This window comes from Bubalus kerabau, chromosome 3 (genome assembly GCF_029407905.1).
Source record: "Bubalus kerabau isolate K-KA32 ecotype Philippines breed swamp buffalo chromosome 3, PCC_UOA_SB_1v2, whole genome shotgun sequence".
NCBI classification, from domain to species: domain Eukaryota; kingdom Metazoa; phylum Chordata; class Mammalia; order Artiodactyla; family Bovidae; genus Bubalus; species Bubalus kerabau.
The window spans coordinates 184,058,512-184,082,819 of record NC_073626.1 but is presented as its reverse complement, the minus strand read 5'-3'; the positions used below and the strand labels follow the sequence as shown (position 1 = coordinate 184,082,819).

Here is a 24,308-nt window from a genome sequence, read left to right as displayed (position 1 = left end):
TCCTAGGGATTGAGGAGCCTGGTGGGCTGCCGTCTGTGAAGTTGCAGAGTCAGACACGACTGAAGTGACTTAGCAGCAGCAGCAGCGTGTGAGGGGAGGGGGTGGGTTGACCCCAGGTCCTGCTGATGCCCAAACATGCGTGTTTACCTGTTCCCCTCACCAGCCTCCACAGCCACACGCCTGACACATGACACATGTCCCTTCCAAGGCTGAACCAGAAAGGCAGGGGCTCAGAGACAGGGAGCACTTGATCCAAGGGCATCCAAAAGTCCTCCCTGCCGGGTGTCCTGAGTCCAGCTCTGTACTTCTACCCTGGCAGGCGTGGAGGCTGGGCATACATCCCGCTTGCACTGGGGCCTTGGTGGGTCTGGAATGTTCCTGGTCCATTCCCAGGGCCCCACTTGGCCTGTCCAGGTGCTGCTGAGAAGCAAAAGCCCCATTGCGTCCTCTGTGCGTGAGAAGGATAAGGAGACCAGAAGTTCAGTCCTGGACATGCCCTGTGCTTTTCTCCAAAGGAAGCCAACTTTACCTTTGTGCTGCTCAAACTCTTGTGTAAACACATCACACACTCACACACACTTCCTGAGACGCACGTGGACCCACATTCCTGGACCAAGACTCATTCACTCCTCACCCACACAACCCACTCCCTGAGACCTGCAGGGCGCACCCCTGGACACACTACTTATGCCTTCAAACCCACAGACACACTAAGGGATACACACAGTCACACCCGGACGCCCCCACCGCCGATTCTCTGGGTGCTCCCATCGACCATCAGCAGTGCTCTCACTCACACGTGTCCCAGACGTAGCCCTAACACACAGGTGCACACTCACGCCTCACCCTCCCACGTGTGTGTGCCTTAGAAATGCCCTCGTTCTCTTGAGCGTTGACCTTGGAGTCCTCATGTACCCACAGCCCACCACCCCCCGCCTTCCCCACACACTTGGGACCCTCTGGGGGGCTGTCTGGCCCCATCAACCGTCTTGGGGAATCATGAAGAAGAGAGTGGGGCTGCAGAGGCTCTTCAGCGCCCCTCTGGCCTCCACTCTGCCCTGGTTTCCCCCCGAGCCCGGGACACACACACACATGGACTGGGAAGCAAAACAGATCTGTGAGCCCCTACTGTGTGCTGGACATCTCATAACCATCAATGCATTTAATCCCAGCAAAACAAATGAGGACCCTGAGGCTCAGAGGACGGAGGCATCTACCCAAGGCCCAGTGGCAGGAAGTGGCAGGGGCTGGATTTGAACTCTGCCTGACCCCAGACTGGAGGGCTTCGCTCATCGCAACAGGGCTCACAGACACCATCGTGGTGGAGGCCCCATAAGAAGCTGGAGACCTGGCTGTAAAAACGGTGGGTGCGGGGGAGTGCTACGTCACTGCCTTGTACCCTAAATTCCATCCACAGCCACCCCTCTTTGCTGAGGCAGATCATGGCCTCTCCAAGAGGAGGGGACCCAGCAGAGTCCAGCTGGCCAGGTGGGCGGGGTGAGGGAGGGCTGCGCGCGGGCAGAGGCTGCCACCTGCTGGACAAGCTGGACCAGGCGCAGAGGATGTGAGGGCCGAAGATGGGCAGGGGGCCTGGGCGCCCTCTGGTGGGTCCCCCACGCCCTCACGACGCTGCGGCTGTCCTTTCTGCTCTCCCCAGCCCTCCACCCTCCTGAGAATTCCAGGGCCAAGTGCCTTCACGTTCTCACTCTTGCTCCACACTCTGAAGCCCAGAGCCACAGGGTGGAGGGCCAGCTGGGGAGACAAGTCCTGAACGAGGCAGGGGCGGCCTTCCAAACTCAGCTCATGACTCGCACAGGGCTAGGCACGGCATGTGCATTAGCCCTACTCTGCATGGAAGCTCCTGGAAACCCACTTACAGAGCAGAAATTGACGCTTGGGGAGGTCAAACCACTCACCTACATGAGTGGCAGGCGCAGAGTCAGGGCTGGGACACTCTACTGCCCGTTACCTCCTTCTTCCCTGGAATTTCTCATGAGAAGGGGAGAATGGACCTCTCTCAGCTCTGCCAGCCTGGCCCCGAGTGGCAACCCCTCGCCAGCCATAATGGGCTCTGAGAGCAGAGGTGGGGTGCTGGGGATGGAGGTGAGGAAGGTGGAGCTGGCAGGGAAGGTAGGTTCACCTGGGGCCCAGCAGAGGAAGAAACGCCAGCACACAAAGCCTGGGCCTCCCCTCCCCCACCCCACCCCAATATACAGATGGGAAGACTGAGGCCTAGGGCCACCAGTGCTTTGCTGAAGGCCTTCAGGCAAGAGAGCAGCAGGGCTGAAGGGAGACCCCAGAGGAGTCTGTCCGCCACAGCAGGCTACCTTCTGTCAAAGCTCACCCCTTCTGAGTGCGCCCCCAAGTAGGGCAAATGGAAGGGGGCACATGGAAGACTGGGTTTCCCAGGTGGCACTTGTGGTAAAGCACCTACCCGCCAATGCAAGAAGCATAAGGGACGTGGGTTCAGTCCCTGGGTCGGGAAGGCACGGCAACACACTCCAGTATTCTTGCCTGGAGAATCCTTGTGCATAGAGGAGCCTGGTGGGCTGCAGTCATGGGGTCGCAGAGTTGGACATGACTGAAGTGACTTAGCACGCACAGTATGGACGTTTCTAAGATAAGACCTGCCATTTGACAAGTGCATACAAGACTTGTTTCTGGGGTCAGGGCGAGGCTTTGGACCCAAGAAACCACTCACTTGTGCAGCTTTGGACAAGGGTTTCACCTTCCTCAGCCTCAGTTTCCTCATCTGTAAAGAGGAAGGTTATAGCTTCCTCCTGTGGATCTTGTGAAATAGCTGTCTCAGGCATAGTAAGTGGCAACAAACAGGGATGGGCATTCGCTGGGCTGAACTTGACTCTAGAAGCCTGCCCAGGCAGCTGAGGTTCATACACACACTGATACACACACACACACACACACACACACACCCTTCACCAGATCCAAGGAAGTGGTCATTTCCTCATTTCAGACACTTAAGACCCAGGGGGCACACAGGGGTATCACTGTGGTCAGCCTAGCTCAGCACCCAGAATAAAGTATTGAGTCAGGGAAAATTATGGGAAAGGGGATGTGGTTTTGGGGGAAGGCAGGGAGGGGGCCGCCCAGTGTGCACCGGTCCTCCTGGCTGGGTCCACTCTGACACGGCGTACTCCGGCCTTGGAGAGGGGAAGCCGGTCCAAGGACTTCTCCGTGACCAGACCGGACACCTCCCACCTGTCCAGGTGAGGGCAGATGGCAGCTTTTCTCCGCTGCCACTTCCTGACACGTGGCCTCAGGGGCAGCCTGACTTGGGACAGGAAGGAGGGTCCTTGTCTCTGCTAAGCCGGGGGCCTGAGCTTGAAGCAGGTGCCCCACTCCCCATCCATCGGGCAGCCCCCAGAGGTGAGGGGCTGGGGAAGGGGAGTCGGCCGCCGAGGGCTGAGAAGGATGGTCCCCTGGGGAGAGAGAGGGTGAGGAGGGTGGGCCAGGGGCCAACTCAGCTCTCTCCCCATCTAGCTCCTTTCCCAGGTGGACATGGGGTCCGGCGCCTGGCCCCTCCTGGTACTAAACCTGCTGCTGCTCCTGCTGGCACGGCCACTCAGGGGCCAGATGGGCACATACTGCTATGGGATCCCCGGGATGCCGGGCCTGCCAGGGGCCCCCGGGAAGGATGGGTATGACGGACTGCCAGGGCCCAAGGGTGAACCAGGTGAGTCTTCCGGCCTGGCGGGGAGAGGTCACCTGGGGCCTGCGGGCAGGGCTTGAACTGTCCATCTGGGACCAACTCGGGGGAAGGTGGACAGCGGCTTGATGGTGAGGAGGGTGGTCCCTTTGGCCACACCAGCTCCCACGGCCGAGTTTTAACTCTTGTGGCAGGTCTGGCCCCCCTCCCCTCAGAGCCCAGGCCTCAAGTCTCCCTAATTCACCTCTTTGCCCCTCGGATTTCCCATCTGATATCAAGGAGAGACCTAGAGCGCCTGAGAAGGTGGCAGGAGGGTCCCGGGAGATAATCCAGGTGAAAGCTTTGGCAAACTTCTAAAACACTTTGCTATTGTTTTATTCCAACCTTTCCACCACTTGCCCTCTAACGTGGTTCCCAGTGACTGTAGCCCAGATGGTCAGGGTTCAAGTCCCAGCCCCCCTGCTTCCCTGCCCCCCACCCTCTGTGTGTACTTGCCCAACTTATGTAGCCTCCCAGTGCCTCAGTTTCCTCATCTGTAAAATGGGGAGATGGTAGCACTTGTTGCACAGGGGTGCTGTGATGATTGATAAGATTAAATAGAAAACAGATGTGGTAGGTATCTAAGTGCAAACTCTGATCATTGCTGCTCTTGTCATCCCTGTCTTTATCAGGGGTGTGTGCTCCCCTCCCTCCCTAGGGCTTTGGGTAGTTGGAGGGGTGAGGAGTGAGGAGTCAGGGTCGCACTCACAGAATCATCTGTCAGAGATTCGCAGGCAAGCCCCAGCATAAGTGAAGAGGGCTGAAGACATGAATGGGCGCTGGGTGCTGGGTGAGAGCTGGAGTCTGGGGGCACCTTGTCTGGCGGTGGGCACACATCTTGGGGGGTGGAGTGTGTCCAGAGTGGGTGTGAAGGAGACTGGGGCAGGGCTGGGCAGAGGTGATGGAAGTGGCAGAGGAATTGGGCGAGGGAGACCAGTGGAGACAGATGTCCTTAGGAATTTCACTGTCACTTGCCCTCCTGGAAAGAGAGTGGAATTATACCAACATTCCAGAAGGAATCCTCCAACTCAGCCTGAGTCAAAGGAAGCCCCCAGATCTGCCATTTTTCCAGGACCCTGAACTTCACCACTGCCTCTGGCTATCTCACTGCCCAGGGTGGTGGATGGGCACCAAGCTCCTAATTTGTGCCAGACATAGGTTCCAAGTGCTCTCCATAGATTCATCTTTCGGGACAGAAAAAACTAACTCTATTTTACAAATGAGAAAGCTGAGGCCAAAATCCTTTGAAGATGTGATTTACCCCTTTTTACAAATGTCGAAGCTGAGGTTCTGGGAGATTGAGCCACTGGCCCGAAGTCACACACTGGGGTCCTGTTGGATTCCCGAGCCACACCCTCCACCACCACCGTCCACTGTCTCTCAAGCCTCCCTCCCAACGGGTGTGTCTGCCCCAACTGCCTGGAGAAGGAGGCACAGCCTTGCTCAGCATCGCTGACGGCCACCCCAGAGACCTGACATTACTGAGCACTACCTATGCATGTGCCATGCATGCTCCCACCCCACTCTGCTAGCCACTCCGGGGGGATTATGCCTTTATCTCACCTGGGATAACAGAGGCTCTGGGAGGGGAGGTCACCTGCCCGGTATCACACAGCCTGAAGCCCAGGTCTGCTGGGTTCTGATTCTCTTCTCCTAACCTGGGATCTACACGGCTCACCAGTTGCAGGGAATTCTGTTACAGTGGGTCTCCACCAACACCCACTGTAAAGGCAGTCAGAGGGGGAAACAGCCACGAGGGCCAGCAGGGGTGGTCAGAGAGGGCTTCTTGGGAGAGGAGACTGGAGTCAGGCCCTGAAAGATGAGTATGGTTTGAACAAGGGGAGAAGAAGCTCACAGAAGCTCTGATAACCAGGGCGGCAACAAGCATCAGACACTCGGACTGGGACTCAGCCAGACTTGATTTTTTGAATCCTGACGCCACCTCCTACGGGTGGCATGGCCCTGGGCAGGTCTCTGGCCTCAGTTTCCCCATCCATAACTTGAAGGAAATTGAGTTGGGCCAGCTGTCAGAGGGGCTGAATTGGGCCGAGAGGGGGTGGAGGGGCTGGAGAGAGGCAGCCTGGAAGGCTCCATCTGGTGGACCCCATGTGCTAAGCTGGCCTGAGTAGTTCCAGCTCAGACATAGAAAGCAGTTTTGTGGAGCTCTGAATCTTATAAAATACCGAGGACCCTCTAAGAAAAATAGTACAAAATTAGGGATACATTTGATGCCAGGGATGGGGGGAAGGTTACACAAACCTCCATACACTACAAAACTGTGTTAGAACTGCACACACAAACCGTGCGTGTAAAAGAGGAGCTGTGGTCAATTTCTTGATTTTGATTTCATACTTTAGTTCTGCAAAATTGGGGAAAACTGGGTAAAGAATACACAAGACTTCCTTATCCTTTTTTTTTTTTTTGCAACTTCCTGTGCATTTGTAATTATTTCAACATAAAAAGTTGAAAAACTTATATAAAATTACCCAAAGGACCTTGACAGGGTCAGTGCAAGTTAATAGGGCCTAAAGTTCAAGTTTTAGGAGCTTTCCAGAAAATCTGCCTCTGACCCATCTTCTGATTTTTTTGTCAAGAAAAAGTAGGAACGTAGACTTTTAGGTGAGGAGGTATCTGAGGCTACGTGGTGTCCATGGGCTAACAGTCATGGCCTCTGGCAAGCTCTCTGAGATCCAGCCCGGCTCTGACACCTCCTGAGCCGCCTGGTCGTACCCTCTCCATCACAATTGTGGGAAACTAGGCTGAGAGTTAGGGCCCAGCCTTAGCCAAGGTCAGAGGGCAAGACCAAGGGAAGGCAGGATTTGAACCAAAGTCTCCCTCCCCTCCTACTCCCTGCACAGTGCTCCCAGGTGGATAGGCAGCCATCTGGGGGAAGGAGAGTCCAGGGACGAAACCCTGGTGGGTGGCCCCTGGAGGACCATCGGGTCCCTCTTCCCATCCCCTGCCCCATCACTGCCTTCCCACCTGCTCTCTCCCCAGGAATCCCAGCTACCCCTGGGACCCGAGGACCCAAGGGCCAGAAGGGAGACCCCGGCACACCTGGCTATCCTGGGAAAAACGGTCCCATGGGGACCCCGGGGATTCCGGGGGCTCCCGGCACCATGGGCCCCCCCGGGGAGCCAGGTGTGGAGGGCAGGTACAAGCAGAAACACCAGTCAGTGTTCTCAGTCACACGGCAGACTGTCCAGTTCCCGGAGGCCAACAGCCTGGTCAAGTTCAACGAAGTCATCACCAACCCGCAGGGGCATTACGACAAGGACTCTGGCAAATTCACCTGCAAAGTCCCAGGCCTCTACTACTTTGTCTTCCACACGTCGCACACGTCCAACCTGTGCGTGCTGCTGTACCGCAGCGGCTTCAAGGTGGCCACCTTCTGCGACCACATGACCAGCGCCAAGCAGGTCAGCTCGGGCGGCGTGCTGCTGCGGCTGCAGGAAGGCCAGCAGGTGTGGCTGGCGGTCAACGACTACAACGGCATGGTGGGCACGCAAGGCTCTGACAGTGTCTTCTCCGGCTTCCTGCTCTTCCCTGACTAGGGTGGGCAGGTCTGCTCTGGTCCCCCGGGGGCCGCCCCATCTCCCTCAGCTTCCCCGCAAGAACCCGCTGTGCTGCATCCATGCTCCGGCCCCTCTTGCCACCGATGAACGCTGCCTCCTCCAGGAAGCCCACCCTGCCCTCCTGCCCTGAGTTCTCTCCCTTCTCCTCTGGTACTGTCGTTGGTGTTTTCCAAGTCCGGGAAGAGGCAGGAGGCACACAAATAAATAACTAAATCAACAGCTATGTGCGGCTCTGAATCCTCACTGCCAATTCCCTAAAAAGCGATTCCCTTCATCTCCCACTTTGCACCTGTCACAGCCATCTGTGGCCTCCGGATTCAGGCATCAGTACAGCTTGGTGCCAAGGTTGAGACGCTCGGCACCACTTGGCTATTTGAGAGAGAGCTGCTCAAATGTGGCCGAAAGGCTGCAAGGGGTCCCCAAGGGGGTGTCTGCTGTCACTTGTTCACGTGAGGGGCGCTACTGTCTTAAAGGTATCCATGCTCACAGGCGAAAGGGAAAGTGTTTGAATTCCCATCCTATGTTGACCCCTGTTGAATTTCTGGAGCACCCATCACAAGAGGGGTTTGGGGCTCAGGCGGGCGCAGCACAGACACAGACGAGATGTGCAGTGAATTTGTGCTGAATTAGTGAATGAGTTGGGGGTGAATGCATGAATGAACAGTGGGCAAATGAATGACTAAAAGCAGAGCGAGTGAGTGAGTCGCGAGAATCGTGATAGCTGACATCTATTGAACACTTACTGTGCACCAGGCGTGATGCTAACCCACCTATTAAACCATTTAACATCCATAACTATGCTCTGGGTGGGCATGGCTGGGTGAGGGAGGATCTGACTCTTGGAGTCTGATTTCCCCTGAATAACTGAGACTCTGGGGGCCCCCAGGAGATCATCCAAAACCATAGCTTCCCGTAAGCCATCGGGGCCTCACTGTGAGATTCCTGAGGGTGGCCAGCTGGGTCGTCTTGTTGGAGAACCAGGAGGCTGGCCATGAACTGCTGCGCTTTCACTGTGCCGACCACAACGAGGGGTTGACAGCTCAGGTTCAAAAAGATAAAAAGTGTAACTTTCCTGCCCAGTCTGTGGCTCTGGCCTCAGAGCCCAGTGAGACCCGCGACTCACTCAGGCCAGGGAGAGCCAGTACAGCCCGGCTGGGGTCTCAGCTTGGTTCTGCGAGGCCCCGTGGAGCTCCCAGAGGCTCAAGACAAGCCATAACAGCAGAGGCTGGAGCCCAGCTTTCCACCCACCTCCATCCACATTGGCTCTTTGTTCCTGAAAGCTGCTGTCTCATACCTCCAGAGATTTACCCATGATGTTCCTTCATTCTGTAGAGCTCCTGCCCCACTCACACAATCCACTTAGATAATACACACTCAGCTGTCAGGAATCAACACAAGGATCACCTCCACCATGAAGCCTTCTCTGATTCTTCCCTTCATGTCCCCACAGCGTCCTCCGCCGACTTGGACCACAGACCCATGGCTTGTTAGAACCCAGGTTTCCAAATCTGGAGGTGCAACAAAATTACCCGCGGATTTATTTACAAAACAAAAAGCAGATCTCTGGAGTCAGACCTGTTATAGAAGTTTGAGAAGACTACTATTTCCAGCAAGTTCCAGGCTGTCTTGCATCTCAGGAGTGCGTCACAGAAGAGCTCTCGGAACCAGGTGAACCTGCATCGACCTGTTTCACCAATCAACTTATTCTGAAAAACTGAAAGCTACTCAAGGTTGATTCAAGGGCCACAGTGACTCCAGAGGCAGTAGCAGCAGTGTTGGGTTCCCGTGGAAGCGCTCCTAGGGGTGTTCTCCCAGGGGCAGTGGAGGCTCTCACCCCAGGGTCAGGACGGGTCAGGTTCAAGGTCTCATCATAGTGTGGGGACCCAGTTCAGTCCTTGTTAGCCCCCTGAGATCTCTCTCACCCTCCTCAGCATCGGAAAAATGGCTGAAGCTAGTAAGCCCGTGATGAAGAAAGCTTCACAATCTGTTCCTTTGGAGAGGGGTAAGAGAGAAAATGAACAATTTCGTAAACTCTTTATCGGTGACTTGAGCTCTGAGACCACAGAAGAAAGTCTGTGGAACTATTACCGGCAGTGGGGATATCTTACAGACTGTGTGTTAATAAGGGACCCTGCCAGCCAAAAATCAAGAAGATTTGGTTTCATCACATTTTCTTCCATGGCTGAGCTGGATGCCGCCATGGCGGCCAGACCTCATTTCATTGATGGGAAGATGGTTACGCCCAAACGCGCTGTCCCAAGAGAGGACCATGGAAAGCTGGGGGCTCTCATCACTGTGAAGAAGCTGTTTGTTGGTGGAATTACGGAAGACATGAATGAACATCATCTTAGAGATTACTTTGAGAAGTACGGAAAAATCAACGCCATTAAGATAGTTACTGATGGACAGTCTGGCAAAAAAAGAGGCTTCGGATTTATTACTTTTGAGGACCATGATCCTGTGGATAAGATCGTGTTGCAGAAAAATCATACCATCGATGGTCATCGTGCAGAAGTAAGAAAGGCCTTGTCTAGACAAGAGAGGCAAGAAGGCCAACATTTGAGAAGTCGAGGAGGAGGCGATGTTGGTTTGGGGTATTTTCATGGTGTTGGTGGAAATGTGGGAGCAGGACGAGGAAGGAACTTCAGAGGAGGAGCCAGTGGGTATGGAAGAGGGCGTCAGTTTGGGGATGGCTCTCACAGGTACGGAGGAAGAGCTGAAGGTGGCAGTTGGGGGGTTAGGCCTGGTTACAGGGGAGGACGAGGAGGATGTGGTGGTGGAGGGTTTGCAGACGGCTACCAGGATGAGGGCTTCAGAGCCCGTTATGACAACTATGGAGGAAGAAGTTACGCAAGTCGCAATGACAGCGATTCGGGCAATCAGAAGCAGAAACCTTCTAAGTACGATTTACTGAAGAGTGGAAAGTTGAGAGATAGCAGGAACATGGGCGGGTCATATACTGGAGGAAACCACGATCCAGGAGGCAGTAGAGGACGTGGGGGTTATGGAGAGACAAGACAGTGGGGGCCTTCTCAGTGGCCATGGGCTTGACGGTATACAGAGGAGGGAATTACCGCCCAGAGGGAAGAGAGGAGCTGCAGATGATCAAAATAACAGTGCCAAGGAAACTCTCACCTCAGTCATGCACAGACGCGCAGCGACACGGCAGAAGACCCCTGAGCCAGTACCGAGAGCCACTTTGTGAGTGGACTCAGTCATGTAGGAACACCATCTTCCTGTGGAGGAAAGACTTAAAGAAAATGCTTCTGAGATGGTTTTTAGCTTTTGAAATGTTTGTCTTTCTAGCGGTCTCTGGAAGAGTGTAGAATCATCCCTTCTTTGATAATGTCCCATTTCCAAGTTTCGGTTGACATGGGAAACATTTTTCAAGATTTTTCTCGAAGATTTGAAAAACTGCCAGCCAGAATCAAGGGATAATAAGACATAATATCATTCTTCTTAAGAAATGTATTTCATGTGTAGACTTAAGAAGCTGTTGTACATTTAAGATTTAATAAAATAATTCTAAAAATAAAACAGTAGTGACTTGTCCTCTTTGAACGTTTTGCATTTTTACCTTTTAAATGTTTTCCTGTTTTAGGATATCAAAATTTGAAGTGTGCAGTGTAATGATATGACTTACATATATTATGAAATGATTACCAAAACAATTTTTTTTCTTATGATGATGAATATTCTTAGGACTTACTCCCTTAACAACTTTTGTAATATCCTACAGCTGTGCTGAGTTTGGTCACCATATCTTTTAAAATGTTGAATAACATGTCATGAACTTATCGGTCATTTGTATATATTTTTTGGATAAGTATCTATTCAGTTCCTTGGTCCATACCACAATTTGATATTTGCTATTGCGGTGTATGAGTTTTTGTTATACATTACATGTTTTGTGTTTATCTTATAACTGGAAGATTGTACCTTTCAACAACCTTTATCCTGTATTTCCTTCCACCAGTTCTCTGCCCTTGGGAACCACAAACATGATTTTTTTTCTGAGTTTAATCTTTTTTTTTTTTTTTTTTTGGATATCACAAATAAATATGGTCATACCAAAAGACAGGTTTAGGGAGGACAGAGATGTGGGTGGGCAGGTGATTTGCCAGGTAAAGTCAACAGATATCGTCCACCAGTTGGCTTTTATGCACTTATTTCCTTATAAGTCTGCCTCCCTACTGGACCATGAGCGTCCTAGAGGGCAGGTCCATTTGATACACACCTGGCTCATGCATAGGAGGGCATGCGAAATGGGTTGGATGAGAAGGAAAGAGAGAAGAAGACACACACATAAATAACAGAGGCCAGGGCCCAGGAACCCAGGCTGCTTCACAGGGTCTGAGAGCCTCTGGCAGGGACAAGGTGGAGGTTACGGGGCCAGTCCACTCACAGTGCACCTCCAGCAACCACTTAGCCATCTGCCCGGCAGTGCCTCAAGTGATACATCTTTCTTCTCGTTTCTCTTTTGTTTAAAAAATCAATACACCGTTCATGTAGGCCACTGTGTCAGATCAGAGACCTGTACTTTGGAAGCAACCATTTTGGTGCCATTTCTATTTTCCATAATTGTTTCCTTGTTGCTGTCTCTTTGTCAGGAGGGACTGGCCTTTGAAAAATGCCAGCTTGTCTGCTGGGCTTAGGGGAGCTGGTGAGGGCTTTCAAGGGCAGAGACAAGGGTGGGAGAGGAGCTGGAATGAGGCATCCCAGGGGGCAGGGGGCCTCTTTTAAGACCACGGGGTGTGGAGGGGTCTTAGGCTTCTTTTCCATCAATCCCTCTCTACCAGGGAGGAAAGTCAGTGATTTTTTTTAAAGATTTATTTATGTACTGGCTGTGCTAGGTCTTCTTTGCTGTGTGCGCGTTTGCTCTAGTTGCAGCGAGCGGGGTTACTCTCTAGTTGCAGTTAAGTGGGCTGCTCATTGCAATGGCTTCTCTTGGGCTCTAGGGCAGTGGGCTTCAGTAGTTTTGGTGCACAGGCTTAGTTGTCCTGCAGCACATGGGATCTTAGTTCCCAGAGCAGAGGTTGAACCCATGTCCCCTGCATCGGAAGGCAGGTTCTTAACCACTGCACCATCAGGGAAGTCCCAAAGTCAAAGACCAGCTGGGTTTCCCAGGTGGCAGTAGTGGTAAAGAATCTGCCTGCCAATGCAGGAGACGTGAGATGCAGGTTCCATCCCTGGATCAGAAAGATCCCCTGGAGGAGGGCAAGACAACCCACTCCAGTATTCCTGGCCTTCCCTGGTGGCTTAGGCAGTAAAGAGTCTGTCTGCAATGCGGGAGACCTGGGTTCAAGCTCTGGGTTGGGAAGACCCCTGGAGGGGGGCATGGCAACCCATTTCAGTATTCTTGCCTGGAGAATCCCCATGGACAGAGGAGCCCGGCAATCTGCAGTCCATGGGGTCACAAAGAGTTGGACACAATTGAAGCAACTTAGCACGTATGCATACATGAGGCCAGCTGGCTCTCATTCAGGGGTCAAGGGTCCCCCTAGCCCCCGACTTCTAATCCAGGCATGGCTCCTGTGCATGCAGGCTCCAAGATTTCTGTCTTCTCTTCAGAGAAATGATACTACTCTCAACTTTGCATTGGTGCCTACCAAGGGCTGAGTGTTCAGCTAAGCCTTGACATGCAGGGCTACCTCAGTGGCCCCCAACAACCATTCCAGGAGGTAGGTACCCAGGTCCCTGGTTCATATGGGGGGAAGCTGCCTGAGGCCACATAGCTAGAAAGAGGTAGGCCTGGGATTCAAACTTGCAGGGGGCTGATTCCAACCCTCCTGGCCCCAAACCATGCTGCTTCCTATTCTAGGCTCCTTCTGCGTCTACCTCAAGTTCAAGTTCACTTTTCCCATTGTCACCAGCCACCAAATTACTGGAGGGTCTATATTTGGTAGGGCCCTGAGACCCTTGGGTTTTATCAAATGGGTCTCTCACCCACTACAGTAAACACTTCATTTCCATCAAGCAGCATCCACAAGCAAAACGATTTTCTACCTCCAAGCACCGATGTCAAGAGAGCTCTCCTGACCTATGGCAGCTTCTGGGACTTGCTGGGCAAGCATCCCTGAGAGGGGCCTCACTGATGCAGCCTCAGTGAGAGGGCTTGCATCTCAGCGCCAAGGATGCCTGGCTCTGAGTCCTGATCTGCCACGAACATGAGGCACGGGCTCCAGTAGCCACTTCTTGTGACATTCTTCACAGGAGCAATGAAACCATTGTGCCCCTTGATGTTTAATACCAGGGCTTCCCTGATAGCTCAGTTGGTAAAGAATCCACCTGCAATGCAGGAGATCCCAGTTTGATTCCTGGGTCAGGAAGATCCACTGGAGAAAGAATAGGCTACCCACTCCAGTATTCTTAGGCTTCTCTTGTGGCTCAGCTGGTAAAGAATCCTTCTGCAATGCAGGAGACTGGGTTTGATCCCTGGGTTGGGAAGATCCCCTGCAGAAGGGAAAGGCTACCCACTCCAGTATTCTGGCCTGGAGAATTCCATGGACTCTTTAGTCCACGGAGTTGCAAAAAGTTGGAGAGTCCCTTGGACTGCAAGGAGATCAAACCAGTTCATCCTAAAGGAAATCAGTCCTGAATATTCATTGGAAGGACTGATGCTGAAGCTGAAACTCCAACACTTTGGCCACCTGATGCAAAGAGCTAACTCATTTGAAAAGACTCTGATGCTGGGAAAGATTGAAGGTGGGAGCAGAAGGGGATGACAGAGGATGAGATGGTTCAATGGCATCACCAACTCAATGGACATGAGTTTGAATAAACTCCAGGAGTTGGTAATGGACAGGGAGGCCTGCCATGCTGCAGTCCATGGGATCACAAAGAGTTGGACATGACCGAGTGACTGAACTGAACTGATGTTTAATAGCAGTCTCCCCCGGTAGAGGAGACATTCCCTGGGGGCCAGACCCAGGGCTGATTTGCTTGTGGCTCCATCTCCAGTGTTCATAGAGGCTTATGATAAATATTTGTTGAATGATAACTTTCTCCCCTCTGGGCGTCAGTTTCCTCATATATAACATGAACAGCAATGGGTGGGGTGACCTCCAAGTCCTGCTCTCCCGGAATCCTATGATGCCAGGACCAACAAGCAACAGGATCAGGTCCACTGGAAGAAGAGGGAGGGATATAAATAAATAATGACCACATTTAAAATTCACTTTTCATTATTAGATTACTTTCTGAGAATAGAAAAAGAGCAGGGCTGTAGAAGAGAAGCAAGGCAGAAGAGATGAGCCCAGAAAGGGGGGGCCTGGGACACAGTTTGATACTAACAATTAACATGTGCACTGCACTCCACAGTTAACCCTCCTCTTTCTCCTCCCCTATCCCATCTGAGCTCCACAGTGCCCTGTGCAACCTGGAAAGCAAGTGCAATTATGGTCCCGTTGCACAGCAGAGGAAATTGGGGCTCCCAAGGGTTCGCTGGTGGCTCAGTGGTAAAGAACCTGACTGCCAATGCAGGAGATGCAGGTTGGATCCTTGGGTCTTGCCTGGGAAATTCCATGGACAGAGGATCCTGGTGGGCTACAGTTCATGGGGTTACAAAGAGTCAGACACGACTTAGCAACTGAACAACAACAACAAAAAAAACTTATTTTTTTTGGAATCCTAATTCTGTAAATACAACCACTAAAATCCTCCTGCAATGCAGGAGATGCAGGTTTGATCCCTGGGTTGGGAAGATCTCCTGGAGAAGGAAATGGCAACCCACTCCAGTATTCTTGCCTGGAGAATCGCATGAACAGAGAAGCCTGGCGGGCTACAGTCCATAGGGTTGCAAAGAGTCAGACAGGACTGAGCAACTAAACAACAACAGATGTTTAGCTGCTAAGTGGCAGAGCCAGAATCTGAATCAGGGTTTCTGACTGCAAACCCAGCCCTCAGGCAGCAGGCCGGCCACATCTCCACTTCGTGGAGGAACACCGCAGTTCCTGCAGAAGTTCATGAGGTCAGGGCCCTTGGCAGGCGCTCCCCACCACCACTGTGGACATTCCCCTGGAACACCCTACTCCCCGCAACAGCTGCTGAGCTGGCGAAACCAAACTGGCCCCCCACCCATCCTATTTACAGTAAACCCCTCTCGATTGCAGAAGTGGGACCTGAAAGTGCCTGAGGACAGCAGAAAGCGTGAGAGTGGGGTCAACAGGGAAGGAGGCTGGCCTGCCGGGCCCGCGGAGGGTGCCGTCAGGGGCAGGCCCCTCTCTTCTCTGGGGCATGGAACTTCCGCTTTGGACGGAGAGCAGGAGGCTCCCAGCACCCGGTCCCACTCTGCCCAGCCCAGCGGCCTCAGAGGACACAGGCTCCCAGGTGAGGACGGGGCTTAGCAATAGGGGGACCGGCTGGCAGGACCAGTATGCCGGAGGGTGGTGTTTCCTGAGTAGAGGGCCCCACATCCTCTGTCTCTGAGCCACTTGGAGGGTTGGACTCTGAGGGTTCCTGCACCCCATCCCAGACCTCAGGAATCAATGCCTCTGGGGTGTCAGCTTGAGAGTCTGCTGCTACCTGGGGCCCCGGGTAATGGGGAGGCATCAGAGTAAAGGCTCTGGGGTCACCGAGACTGGAGCTGAGCCCCGCTGGCGATCTGGGCCCAGTGACATAACCTCTCTCAGCCTGGATCCTCTCGGGGGAAAACAGAACTTTTCAGGGGTGCTGTGAGCCCTAAAGGAGATCAGCTCAGCCTCTGCTTAGCACACTGCCTGGCTCAGGGTATGTCAGAAGTAGAGGTGAAACCAGAACCCAGAATCCCCTCCACCCACCCAGCCTTTCTCTGACACCTGCCTTCTCCTATTTCCTCGCAGTCTGGTGAGAAAGCTCTGCTAGCCTCTTTCAAGGAGGAGGTGGGATGATGGCAGGTGGAGTTGTGATGAGTTATTAGTTAGCGTTGACACAACTCAGCTATGCTTGTGCAGGTTAGAGGTCGGTCAGGCACCCTACTAGAGACAGAGCTCCTTCTGGGCTCCGTCTCATGTAATCCTCTGGCAGCCCTGTCAGGTGGAAATAAACTTTGCCAAAGGCTCAGGGAGGTTAACGTGCTTGCCTGAAGTCATGCAGCAAGGTAGCAGCAGAGGGGGAGTTCAAGGTCAAACTGGCCTGACTCCAAGTCAGGGCGAAAGGGGCTGTTGGAGCTGGAGGAAGATGGATGATGCCAGGAAAGATGTGAGGAGTGAGGCTGATGGTGGTGATGGATGCTGAAGGCAGAGGGTGGTCAGATCTGCTGAGGGTTAAGTCTTGGCCCAAGTCTAAGATTCAGTGGCCCCTGAAATAGGCCAGAACCCAGATCGCCCCACTCCCCCACACCACCTCCAGCTTCCCCAAGAGACCTGAGTCTCATCATCAACCCCTACCCCACCCCACCGCCCTAGCAGCCAACCAGAGCTCCCCCCACTCCTGCGCTGCCTGCACGTGGGAGACCCCCTCCCTGAGCCCTGCCTCCCAAAGGGACCAAATTCTTTCTTTAGTCTTCCAAGCATCCTCTGCGGTGTCCTGAAACTTGGGGATTCCCGGATGATGGTGATAATTTAAAAATAGCTAATATTCATTACGCATCTCCAATACCCCAGGCTATTGTGAGCCCAACTCATCTGTCCTCCCACCAACCCCATCAGTCAGTGCTTAGCGCACTGCCTGGCTCAGGGTACATCAGAGGCAGAGCTGAAATCAGGACCCAGGACCCCCTCCACCCACCCAGCAATTTCTCTGACACCGGCCTTCTCTTATTTCCTCGCAGTCTGATGAGAAAGCTCAGCAGAGATCAGGCAGAGGTCAGGATTATCCGCATTTTACAGAAGGAGAAACTGTGGCCAGAGAGAAGCCACTTGCCTAAGGCCCGTAGCTAAGAAGGAGCAGAAGCCTGGTTTGGACCCTCTTGGGAGCAGTGTTCATCTCCTTGTGACCCTCCAGGCCTCTCACCTTTGGTGACACCCCCAACAACAGCAGCAGTAATAGTAATGATAATAACAGCCATCAGTGGGCACTGGCCCCACCGCCAGCACTGCGCTACGCACAAGCCGTGCTGTAGCTTCTTGTATCAGGCCGTTTGGCTCCAAAGCCTGGGTTTTAACCCCCAGGTAGAGAGGCCTCTGGGCTTCCCCAGTGGCTGAGCAGTAAAGAATCTGCCTACAATGCAAGAGCCACAGGAGATGCGGGTTCCATCCCTGGTTCGGGAGGATCCCCTGGAGGAAGGCATGGCAGCCCACTCCAGTATTCCTGCCTGGAGAATCCCATGGACAGAGGAACCTGGCGGGCTACAGTCCACAGGGTCACAAAGAGTCAGTCGGACACGACTGAAGCAACTGAGCGTGCATGCAGAGAGGCCTCTTAATGTAACACCCCATGGGGTTTAGACCCTGCAGAAGTGGGTTTGAATCCCAGCCGCGTATGGCTGTGTGACCTTGATCAAGGTTCCCAGTCTCTCCACTGCCCAGTTTCTTCATCTGTGAAATGAAACAGCAGGGTGCTTTCTCAGGGGGCTGCTGTAAGGAGCAAATTAAATGAAAGGACGACCGGTAAAGCACTTGGCACAGAGCCTGGCACCTGCTAAGTGCCCAATGCATTGGTTATTAAGGTTGTCAAACTGTCATTTGTAAAACCTCAGGCAAGATAAATAGACTGTCAGCCTTTCTCAGGAGCATGACAGAGCCCAAGCTGGTCACTCATGGCCCTGGTCACATCACATCCATCTGTGCAGTCCCTCTTTGCCTGGTACCCAGCACAGCTTCCGGCCTCACTCAGGAGTCTGAGCCATGAACTGATCAGGACCAGACCGAGGGGGCTGGGGCTGATTTTCTGCGCACACAAGCCCAAATCAGCAGGTTTTTCTGGTCTCAGGAAGGCCTCCAGGTGCCAAATCCTGTGTTAGCACAGGCACTGCAAGGCAAAGGAGACCACAGCCTGACCACAGCCCTGCCATTAACCAACTCACTGGGTGATTTAGGAAGGGTTGTTTCCTAATGTTTGCATCTCAGTGTCCTCATCTGCAAGATGGGAAAATAATCACAACCCACCTCTCCAGAGTGCTGTGAGGATCAGACAACAGCAGCTATGGGTCTGAACTAGAGCCCCCAAACCCCGTGACTCTTTCCCAGCCATGGCCTTGCCTGGGTCCCCATGGTTATCCTGGGAGATGGCCTGGGACCACTCTGCTTGCCTCTCTAAGAGCAGGAGACTACCCAGCTTTTGTGGGCTGAGCAGTAATGAGGGAAGGCTTCCTGGAAGAGAAAGGCTTTGACAGGAGCCTTGAAAGATGGGGAGAAATTGGATATGGGCAAAGGTGGAACGGGCTGCCTCGGAAGGTAATGAGCTTCCTATCACTGAGATGGTACAAACGTTGGATGGGAAGAGGCCTGGGCAGAGATGTTGTTGAGGAGACTTAACAGTAAGCTGAGGGTTCCTCAAGAAGTTAAACACAGGATTACCATAAGACCTAGTAATCCCACTAAGTATATACCCAAGAATTAAAAATAAGTATTCAGACAAATCCTTGTATGTGAATGCTCACAGCAGTGCTATTCACAATAAGCAAAAGGTGGTAACTTCCCAAATACCCATCAATAATAAATGGATTAACAAGATGTAATATGTCCATACAATGGAATATTATTCAGCCATTAAGAAGGAACGAGGTACTGATCCATGCTACAATGCAGATGAACCTCAGAAACATTATGCCAAATGAAATGTCAGACACAAAAGGTTACATAGTATATACAATTCTACTTCTATGAAATATCCGGAATAGGTAAATCCATAGAGTCAGAAAGCAGAGGAGTGGGTTCCCATGGACCGAAGCAGGGAGGGGGATTTGGAGGTAACTGACTAGTGAGAACAGAATGTTATTTGAGGGTTATTGAATTGATGGAAATAGTTTGGAACTGGACAGAGGAGAGGGTTATACAATACTGTGAATGTGCCAAACACCACTGAAATGCTCACTTTAAAAGGTTAAATTTGTGTTATGAGAATATCAACTCAATTTTTAAAAAGGAAGAATCCAAGGGTTGGACTAGATAAGTTTTAAGGTCCCTTCTGTCCTGAGAAGTGATGCATGGGCATTGGCCATGCTGACAAGCTCAAGATGCCCCAGGGTTTCTGTCTCATTCCCCAGGATTCTCACCAGGGCCCAGAGCCTTTGGAGGGACCTGAGAATATTCTACCAGAAGAGGTGGCCTGCTATGCTGGCAAGGCCACTGGCTTCAGTGCCACGCAGGCCTGGGTTCAAGTCCTGGCTGTAGTCTTTCCTGTATGACCCTGAGCAAGTGACTTGACCTCTCTGAACCTCAGTCTCCTCTTCAGTGTAGAAACATTGGTTCTTCTGTGCAGGGCTGCTCTGAGGATATAACTGTGGAAGAAACACAGGCAGCCCGAATTCAGAAGCTCTAATGACTGAGAACCCTTGGACCAAAATCTCAAACCACAGCAATCAAGACCCTGACCTCCCTGCCAGTTCTCAACACTCCAGACACTGTGAGGCCTCTGGGCCTTTGCCTTCTGTCTTTTCCTCCTGGAATATTCTTGCCCCAGCCCTGTCTGATCCTTTGGGTCTCAGCCTAAACATCACTTCTCAGAGACGCCTCCCTTGTCTAGAAAACTTTCCTGGCAGGAGAACGCCCCTCACAAAACCAGCCCTCGGGGCCCCCTTTCATTTCATTTCAGCCAGAGCACTCCCCACAGCATATAACCAGTTCCATTGACTTGCATGTGACCTGTGTCTAGTCCCCCAGACCATCAGCTCCATGAAGGCAGGGACCATATCTGTCTTGTTCATCGTGGTATCCCCAGCACCCAGAACAGGGTCCAGGGTCTGGTGGATAAGACACTCAGGGAACACAGGAACAAGTGAAGGAATGAATGAACAGGCTGGGCCATGACCAATCACAGCGTCTTGTCCCCCAACAGGGAACAGCTGAGACAGGGCCATGATGAAGACCCCTCGGGGCAGCGTGTTGGTGCTGCTGCTCCTGAATCTGCTCCGTGTCTCCTGGGCCCAGAGCAACTGCATCAGGCCGTCCATCCCCGGCATCCCGGGCATTCCCGGGAAACCAGGCTCCGATGGCAAGCCTGGGACTCCAGGGACAAAGGGAGAGCAAGGTACTATGGATGCTGGGAACGCACGAGGGTCACTCCCCAAGGCCCTGTCACCCACCTCCCAAGTCAGCGGCCCTCCTTAGAGAGTGCAAAACACTTGCAAAGCCATCAGCTTGCTGAGCCCTTCACAATAACCTTGCAAGGAAGGGATTCTGATTCCCACTTTACAGGTGGGAAAACTGATGTCCAGAAAGGCTACTGACTTGCCCAAAGGAGCCCAGTAAATGTTGAAAGTGAAGTGTTAGTCTCTCAGTCGTGTCCTGACTCTTTGCGATCCTATGGACTGTAGCCCGCCAGGCTCCTCTGTCTATGGAATTTTCCAGGCAAGAATACTGGAGTGGGTTACCATTTCCTTCTCCAGGGGATCTTCCCCACCCAGGGACTGAACCCTGGTCTCCAGCATTGCAGGCAGACTTTTTTACTGTCTGAGCCACTGGGGAAGCCCAGTCAATGTTGAAGCCGAGGCCAAACCTTGGCTGTCTTACCACTAAATCCACTGTGGCCACAGAGTCCTGGGGTCCCTCCAGGGTTGGCGGCTTCAGCCCTCTGAACTGCTCTTTCCTCACCTGTAAAAGGAGGTCGGTGCTCCTTTGCAGAGTTGTCAGTGGATTTAAACAAAGCTGCCTGCCCCTCAACCCCTCCGTGAGATGTAGTTCACACGTCCATTTAACCACAGCCAACTGCTCTCATCGCACAATTTCATCGAATCCGCACGAGCCCACAAAATATCATCATTCCCATTTTCCAGATGAGGAAGCTGAGCCTTGTGGAACGTGAGTCAGTCAAGGGGACACGACTAAGAATGGCAAAGGTGATGTGAGAAACTCACCTGCCTGGCCCCTGAGCCCACGTTCACAGTAACCAGACTGCCGCTCTCCCGGAAGAGAAGGCTTTATATCTCGTGCCAAACCAAGGAGGGGTTTGGAGTGGTGGAGTGAGAAGGGTTCAAATGCCCACTTCCGGGTTCAGCAAGACACCACTCCCCACCCCAACGGCCCTCGGCCCCCATTACCACCAAGCACATCCCAGATGTGGAAAGCTGGGCTTTCTGGAAGGAGGCTCGCAGGCCTGCCCATTCTCGTGTTCACAGATGGGACACAGAGGCCCAGAGGGAAGCAGGGGCCTGTCTGAGGCTACCCAGTCAGGCTCCCTGCCTCCCAGCCCAGCTCCTTCCAGTCCCCAGCCATCTCTGGCCCCCTCATTTCTCTCATCTCTGCTTTTCCAGGGCTTCCAGGGCTTGTTAGCCAACTCAACGAGAATGGCGAGAAGGGAGACCCAGGGTTTCCTGGGATGCCCGGAAAAGTCGGCCCCAAGGGCCCCATTGGGCCCAAGGGTGTCCCAGGGCCTCCCGGAGCCCGCGGCCCCAAGGGTGAATCAGGAGACTACAAGGCCACGCAGAAAATCGCCTTCTCGGCCTCACGCACCATCAACCACCACCTGAGACAGGGCCAGCCCATCCGCTTCGACCATGTGATCACCAACGCCAACGAAAACTACCAGGCTCGGAGCAGCAAGTTCACGTGCCAGGTGCCCGGGCTCTACTTCTTCACCTACCATGCCAGCTCCCGAGGGCAGCTATGCGTGGACCTCATGCGGGGCCGGGTGGAGCCCCAGAAGGTGGTCACCTTCTGCGACTACGTCCAGAACACCTACCAGGTCACCACAGGCAGCATCGTGCTCAAGCTAGAGAAGGATGAGACCGTCTTCCTGCAGGCCACCGAAAAGAATGCCCTGGTGGGCATCGAAGGCGCCAACAGTATCTTCTCCGGGTTCATGCTCTTCCCTGATGCAGAAGCGTGACCTGTGGGATTCACCCCTGCCTCCACCAGCCAAGCTCTCTTTCTCCCCAACACCAACCCCCATATCCCGGCCAAAGCGCACAGTAGGGCTCCACAGGCGTTGCTGAATGGATGAGTTAATAAAGTTTCGAAGGCCAAGGGACAGTGGTCTAATTCAACTCTGTGTCCCCACAAGTAGCACATAGTAGGTGCTTGGAAATGTTGCTTGAATGCTGGTTGAATGAAGGAAAAATAAATGACCTCAGAAATGACCCTAAATGATTGAATAATAAATGACCTCTGAAAGCAGAGTGAGTGGAAGTTGCTCAGTCGTGTCAGACTCTGTGACCCCCTGGATCATACAGTCCATGGAGTTCTCCAGGCCAGAATACTGGAGTGGGTCACCTTTCCCTTCTCCAGGGGATCTTCCCAACCCAGGGATCAAACCCAGGTCTCCTGTATTGCAGGCAGATTCTTTACCAGCTGAGCCACAACAGAAACCCAAGACTACTGGAGTGGGTAGCCTATCCCTTCTCCAGCGTATCTTCCCGACCCAGGGATCAAACTAGGGTCTCCAGCATTGCAGGCAGATTCTTTACCAACTGAGCTATCAGGGAAGCCTGAACTTCCCTTTCTGAGAGCAGAAACTCTATCTAATTGGTGGTGACTGGAGGGCCAGGCTTTGTGTCCAGCTCTGTGCCAGCCACATAATGGGAGATGGGGAGGGAACACCATCTGCTGAGCACCTATTGTGCTCCAAACACTGGACTAGATCCTTTCTTCCTTCTCTTGTTAATCCCCACACTCATCCTTGAAGACAGGCTAAATCATGCCCAATTCACAGAGGAGAAAACAGGATTTGTAGGGGTAAAGGGATTGCTCTCAACCCCAGAGAAGCTGGGAGGCAGGTCTGTCCACTGATGACCTGAGACCTCTTTCAAGAAAAGATATCTAGGCCCCTAAATGGGTTTTCTGCATGTAACGTTACATACCTCCACCCAAAGAGTCAAAGAGCCTTTCTGTAGTCTTAACTGACCTTGGAATCACAATCCTTCCCCTTTTGATTCTCCTCACATGCTCTCCTTCCCAGTATCTTCCCAGCCTGACTCAGGCTCAGCCATCCAGTTAGAACACATAACATTCAATGGCTCCTCTGCTCAGTAACATTCAATGGCTCCCCACTGCCAACTGGACATAATGCCTGTCCATGAGCCTGGCATTCAAGCCTGTCTATGAATTGACCTTCTAGTTCCAATCTCACCTCTCCTGGACAAAGAATATCTTCACTCCAGACCAGCTGGGCCCTTTCTGTCCTCTAGGCAAGATGCAAGCTCTCCTGCTTCAATGCTCTTACATTCCCTGTTCGCTCTACCTATCTAACCATCCTTTTAAACCTCATTCAAGTCACAGCTTCTCCCTAAAAGTGGACCATTTCAGCTCTCACAGCCCCTACTCGTCGGACCTCTCTAACCCCAGTTCTCAGTTGTTCAGGTCTGAGCACACACTGCCTTCATCTAGCCTTTACTCCTGCTCACCCCATCTCCCAGGCTAAGCTGTGAGCCCCTTACCCTGCTCATCACTGAACCCCTCCCAGCCCTGCACCTGCTGTCTACAGCCCCTCATACTAGCCCCACCCACCAAGATTCTCAACCAATCCTGTCGAGAGGCAGGAGGGATTTAAGGCACTTCAGTTCAGTTCAGTTCAGCTAAGTTCAGTCGCTCAGTCCTGTGTGACTCTCTACAACCCCATGGACTGCAGCATGCTAGGCCTCCCTGTCGATCACCAAGTCCCGGAGCTTGCTTAAACTCATGTCCATTGAGTTGGTGATGCCATCCAACAATCTCATCCTCTGTCATCCCCTTCTCCTCCTGCCTTCAATCTTTCCCAGCATCAGGGTCTTTTCCAATGACTTAGTTCTTCATATCAGGTGGCCAAAGTATTGGAGTTTCAGCTTCAGCATCAGTCCTTCCAGTGAATATTTAGGACTGATTTCCTTTAGGATGGACTGGTTGGATCTCCTTGCAGTCCAAGGGACTCTCAAGAGTCTTCTCCAACACCACAGTTTAAAAGCATCAATTCTTCAGCGCTCAGCTTTCTTTATAGCCCAACTCTCACATCCATGCATGACTACTGGAAAACCATAG

General features: G+C 52.7%; 3 protein-coding genes across 4 annotated transcripts; all 3 read left to right on the top strand.

Moving 5' to 3' along the window:
• Positions 1-3,101: 3,101 nt before the first annotated feature.
• C1QC (complement C1q C chain) lies at positions 3,102-7,610 on the top strand. 2 transcript variants are annotated; one of them, XM_055574858.1, is made up of 3 exons: positions 3,102-3,227; positions 3,502-3,694; positions 6,704-7,605. In XM_055574858.1, exons 2-3 carry the CDS (start codon positions 3,520-3,522, stop codon positions 7,258-7,260), a joined length of 732 nt encoding a protein of 243 aa, XP_055430833.1. In that variant the 5' UTR covers positions 3,102-3,227; positions 3,502-3,519; the 3' UTR covers positions 7,261-7,605. The 2 variants fall into 2 exon arrangements, with proteins under 2 accessions (XP_055430833.1, XP_055430834.1); XM_055574859.1 differs by having other exon boundaries at positions 3,132-3,227; positions 3,514-3,694; positions 6,704-7,610.
• Positions 7,611-8,700: 1,090 nt separating this feature from the next.
• On the top strand, positions 8,701-10,707 carry LOC129647945 (heterogeneous nuclear ribonucleoproteins A2/B1-like). Its single transcript, XM_055574857.1, has one exon. It carries the CDS (start codon positions 9,223-9,225, stop codon positions 10,330-10,332), a length of 1,110 nt encoding a protein of 369 aa, XP_055430832.1. The 5' UTR covers positions 8,701-9,222; the 3' UTR covers positions 10,333-10,707.
• Positions 10,708-15,402: 4,695 nt separating this feature from the next.
• On the top strand, positions 15,403-22,469 carry C1QB (complement C1q B chain). The gene is made up of 3 exons (XM_055574856.1): positions 15,403-15,609; positions 20,197-20,388; positions 21,611-22,469. The coding sequence occupies exons 2-3, from the start codon at positions 20,217-20,219 to the stop codon at positions 22,183-22,185; spliced, it is 747 nt and encodes a 248-aa protein (XP_055430831.1). The 5' UTR covers positions 15,403-15,609; positions 20,197-20,216; the 3' UTR covers positions 22,186-22,469.
• The last annotated feature ends 1,839 nt before the right edge of the window (positions 22,470-24,308 follow it).

Bases quoted from the DNA above. Each gene is read 5' to 3' on its own strand.
- C1QC (XM_055574859.1), top strand. From the start codon at position 3,520: ATGGGGTCCGGCGCCTGGCCCCTCCTGGTACTAAACCTGCTGCTGCTC. The intron at 3,695-6,703 runs GTGAGTCTTCCG...CTCTCTCCCCAG, and splicing joins AGGGCCCAAGGGTGAACCAG to GAATCCCAGCTACCCCTGGG.
- LOC129647945 (XM_055574857.1), top strand. From the start codon at position 9,223: ATGGCTGAAGCTAGTAAGCCCGTGATGAAGAAAGCTTCACAATCTGTT.
- C1QB (XM_055574856.1), top strand. From the start codon at position 20,217: ATGATGAAGACCCCTCGGGGCAGCGTGTTGGTGCTGCTGCTCCTGAAT. The intron at 20,389-21,610 runs GTACTATGGATG...CTGCTTTTCCAG, and splicing joins AGGGACAAAGGGAGAGCAAG to GGCTTCCAGGGCTTGTTAGC.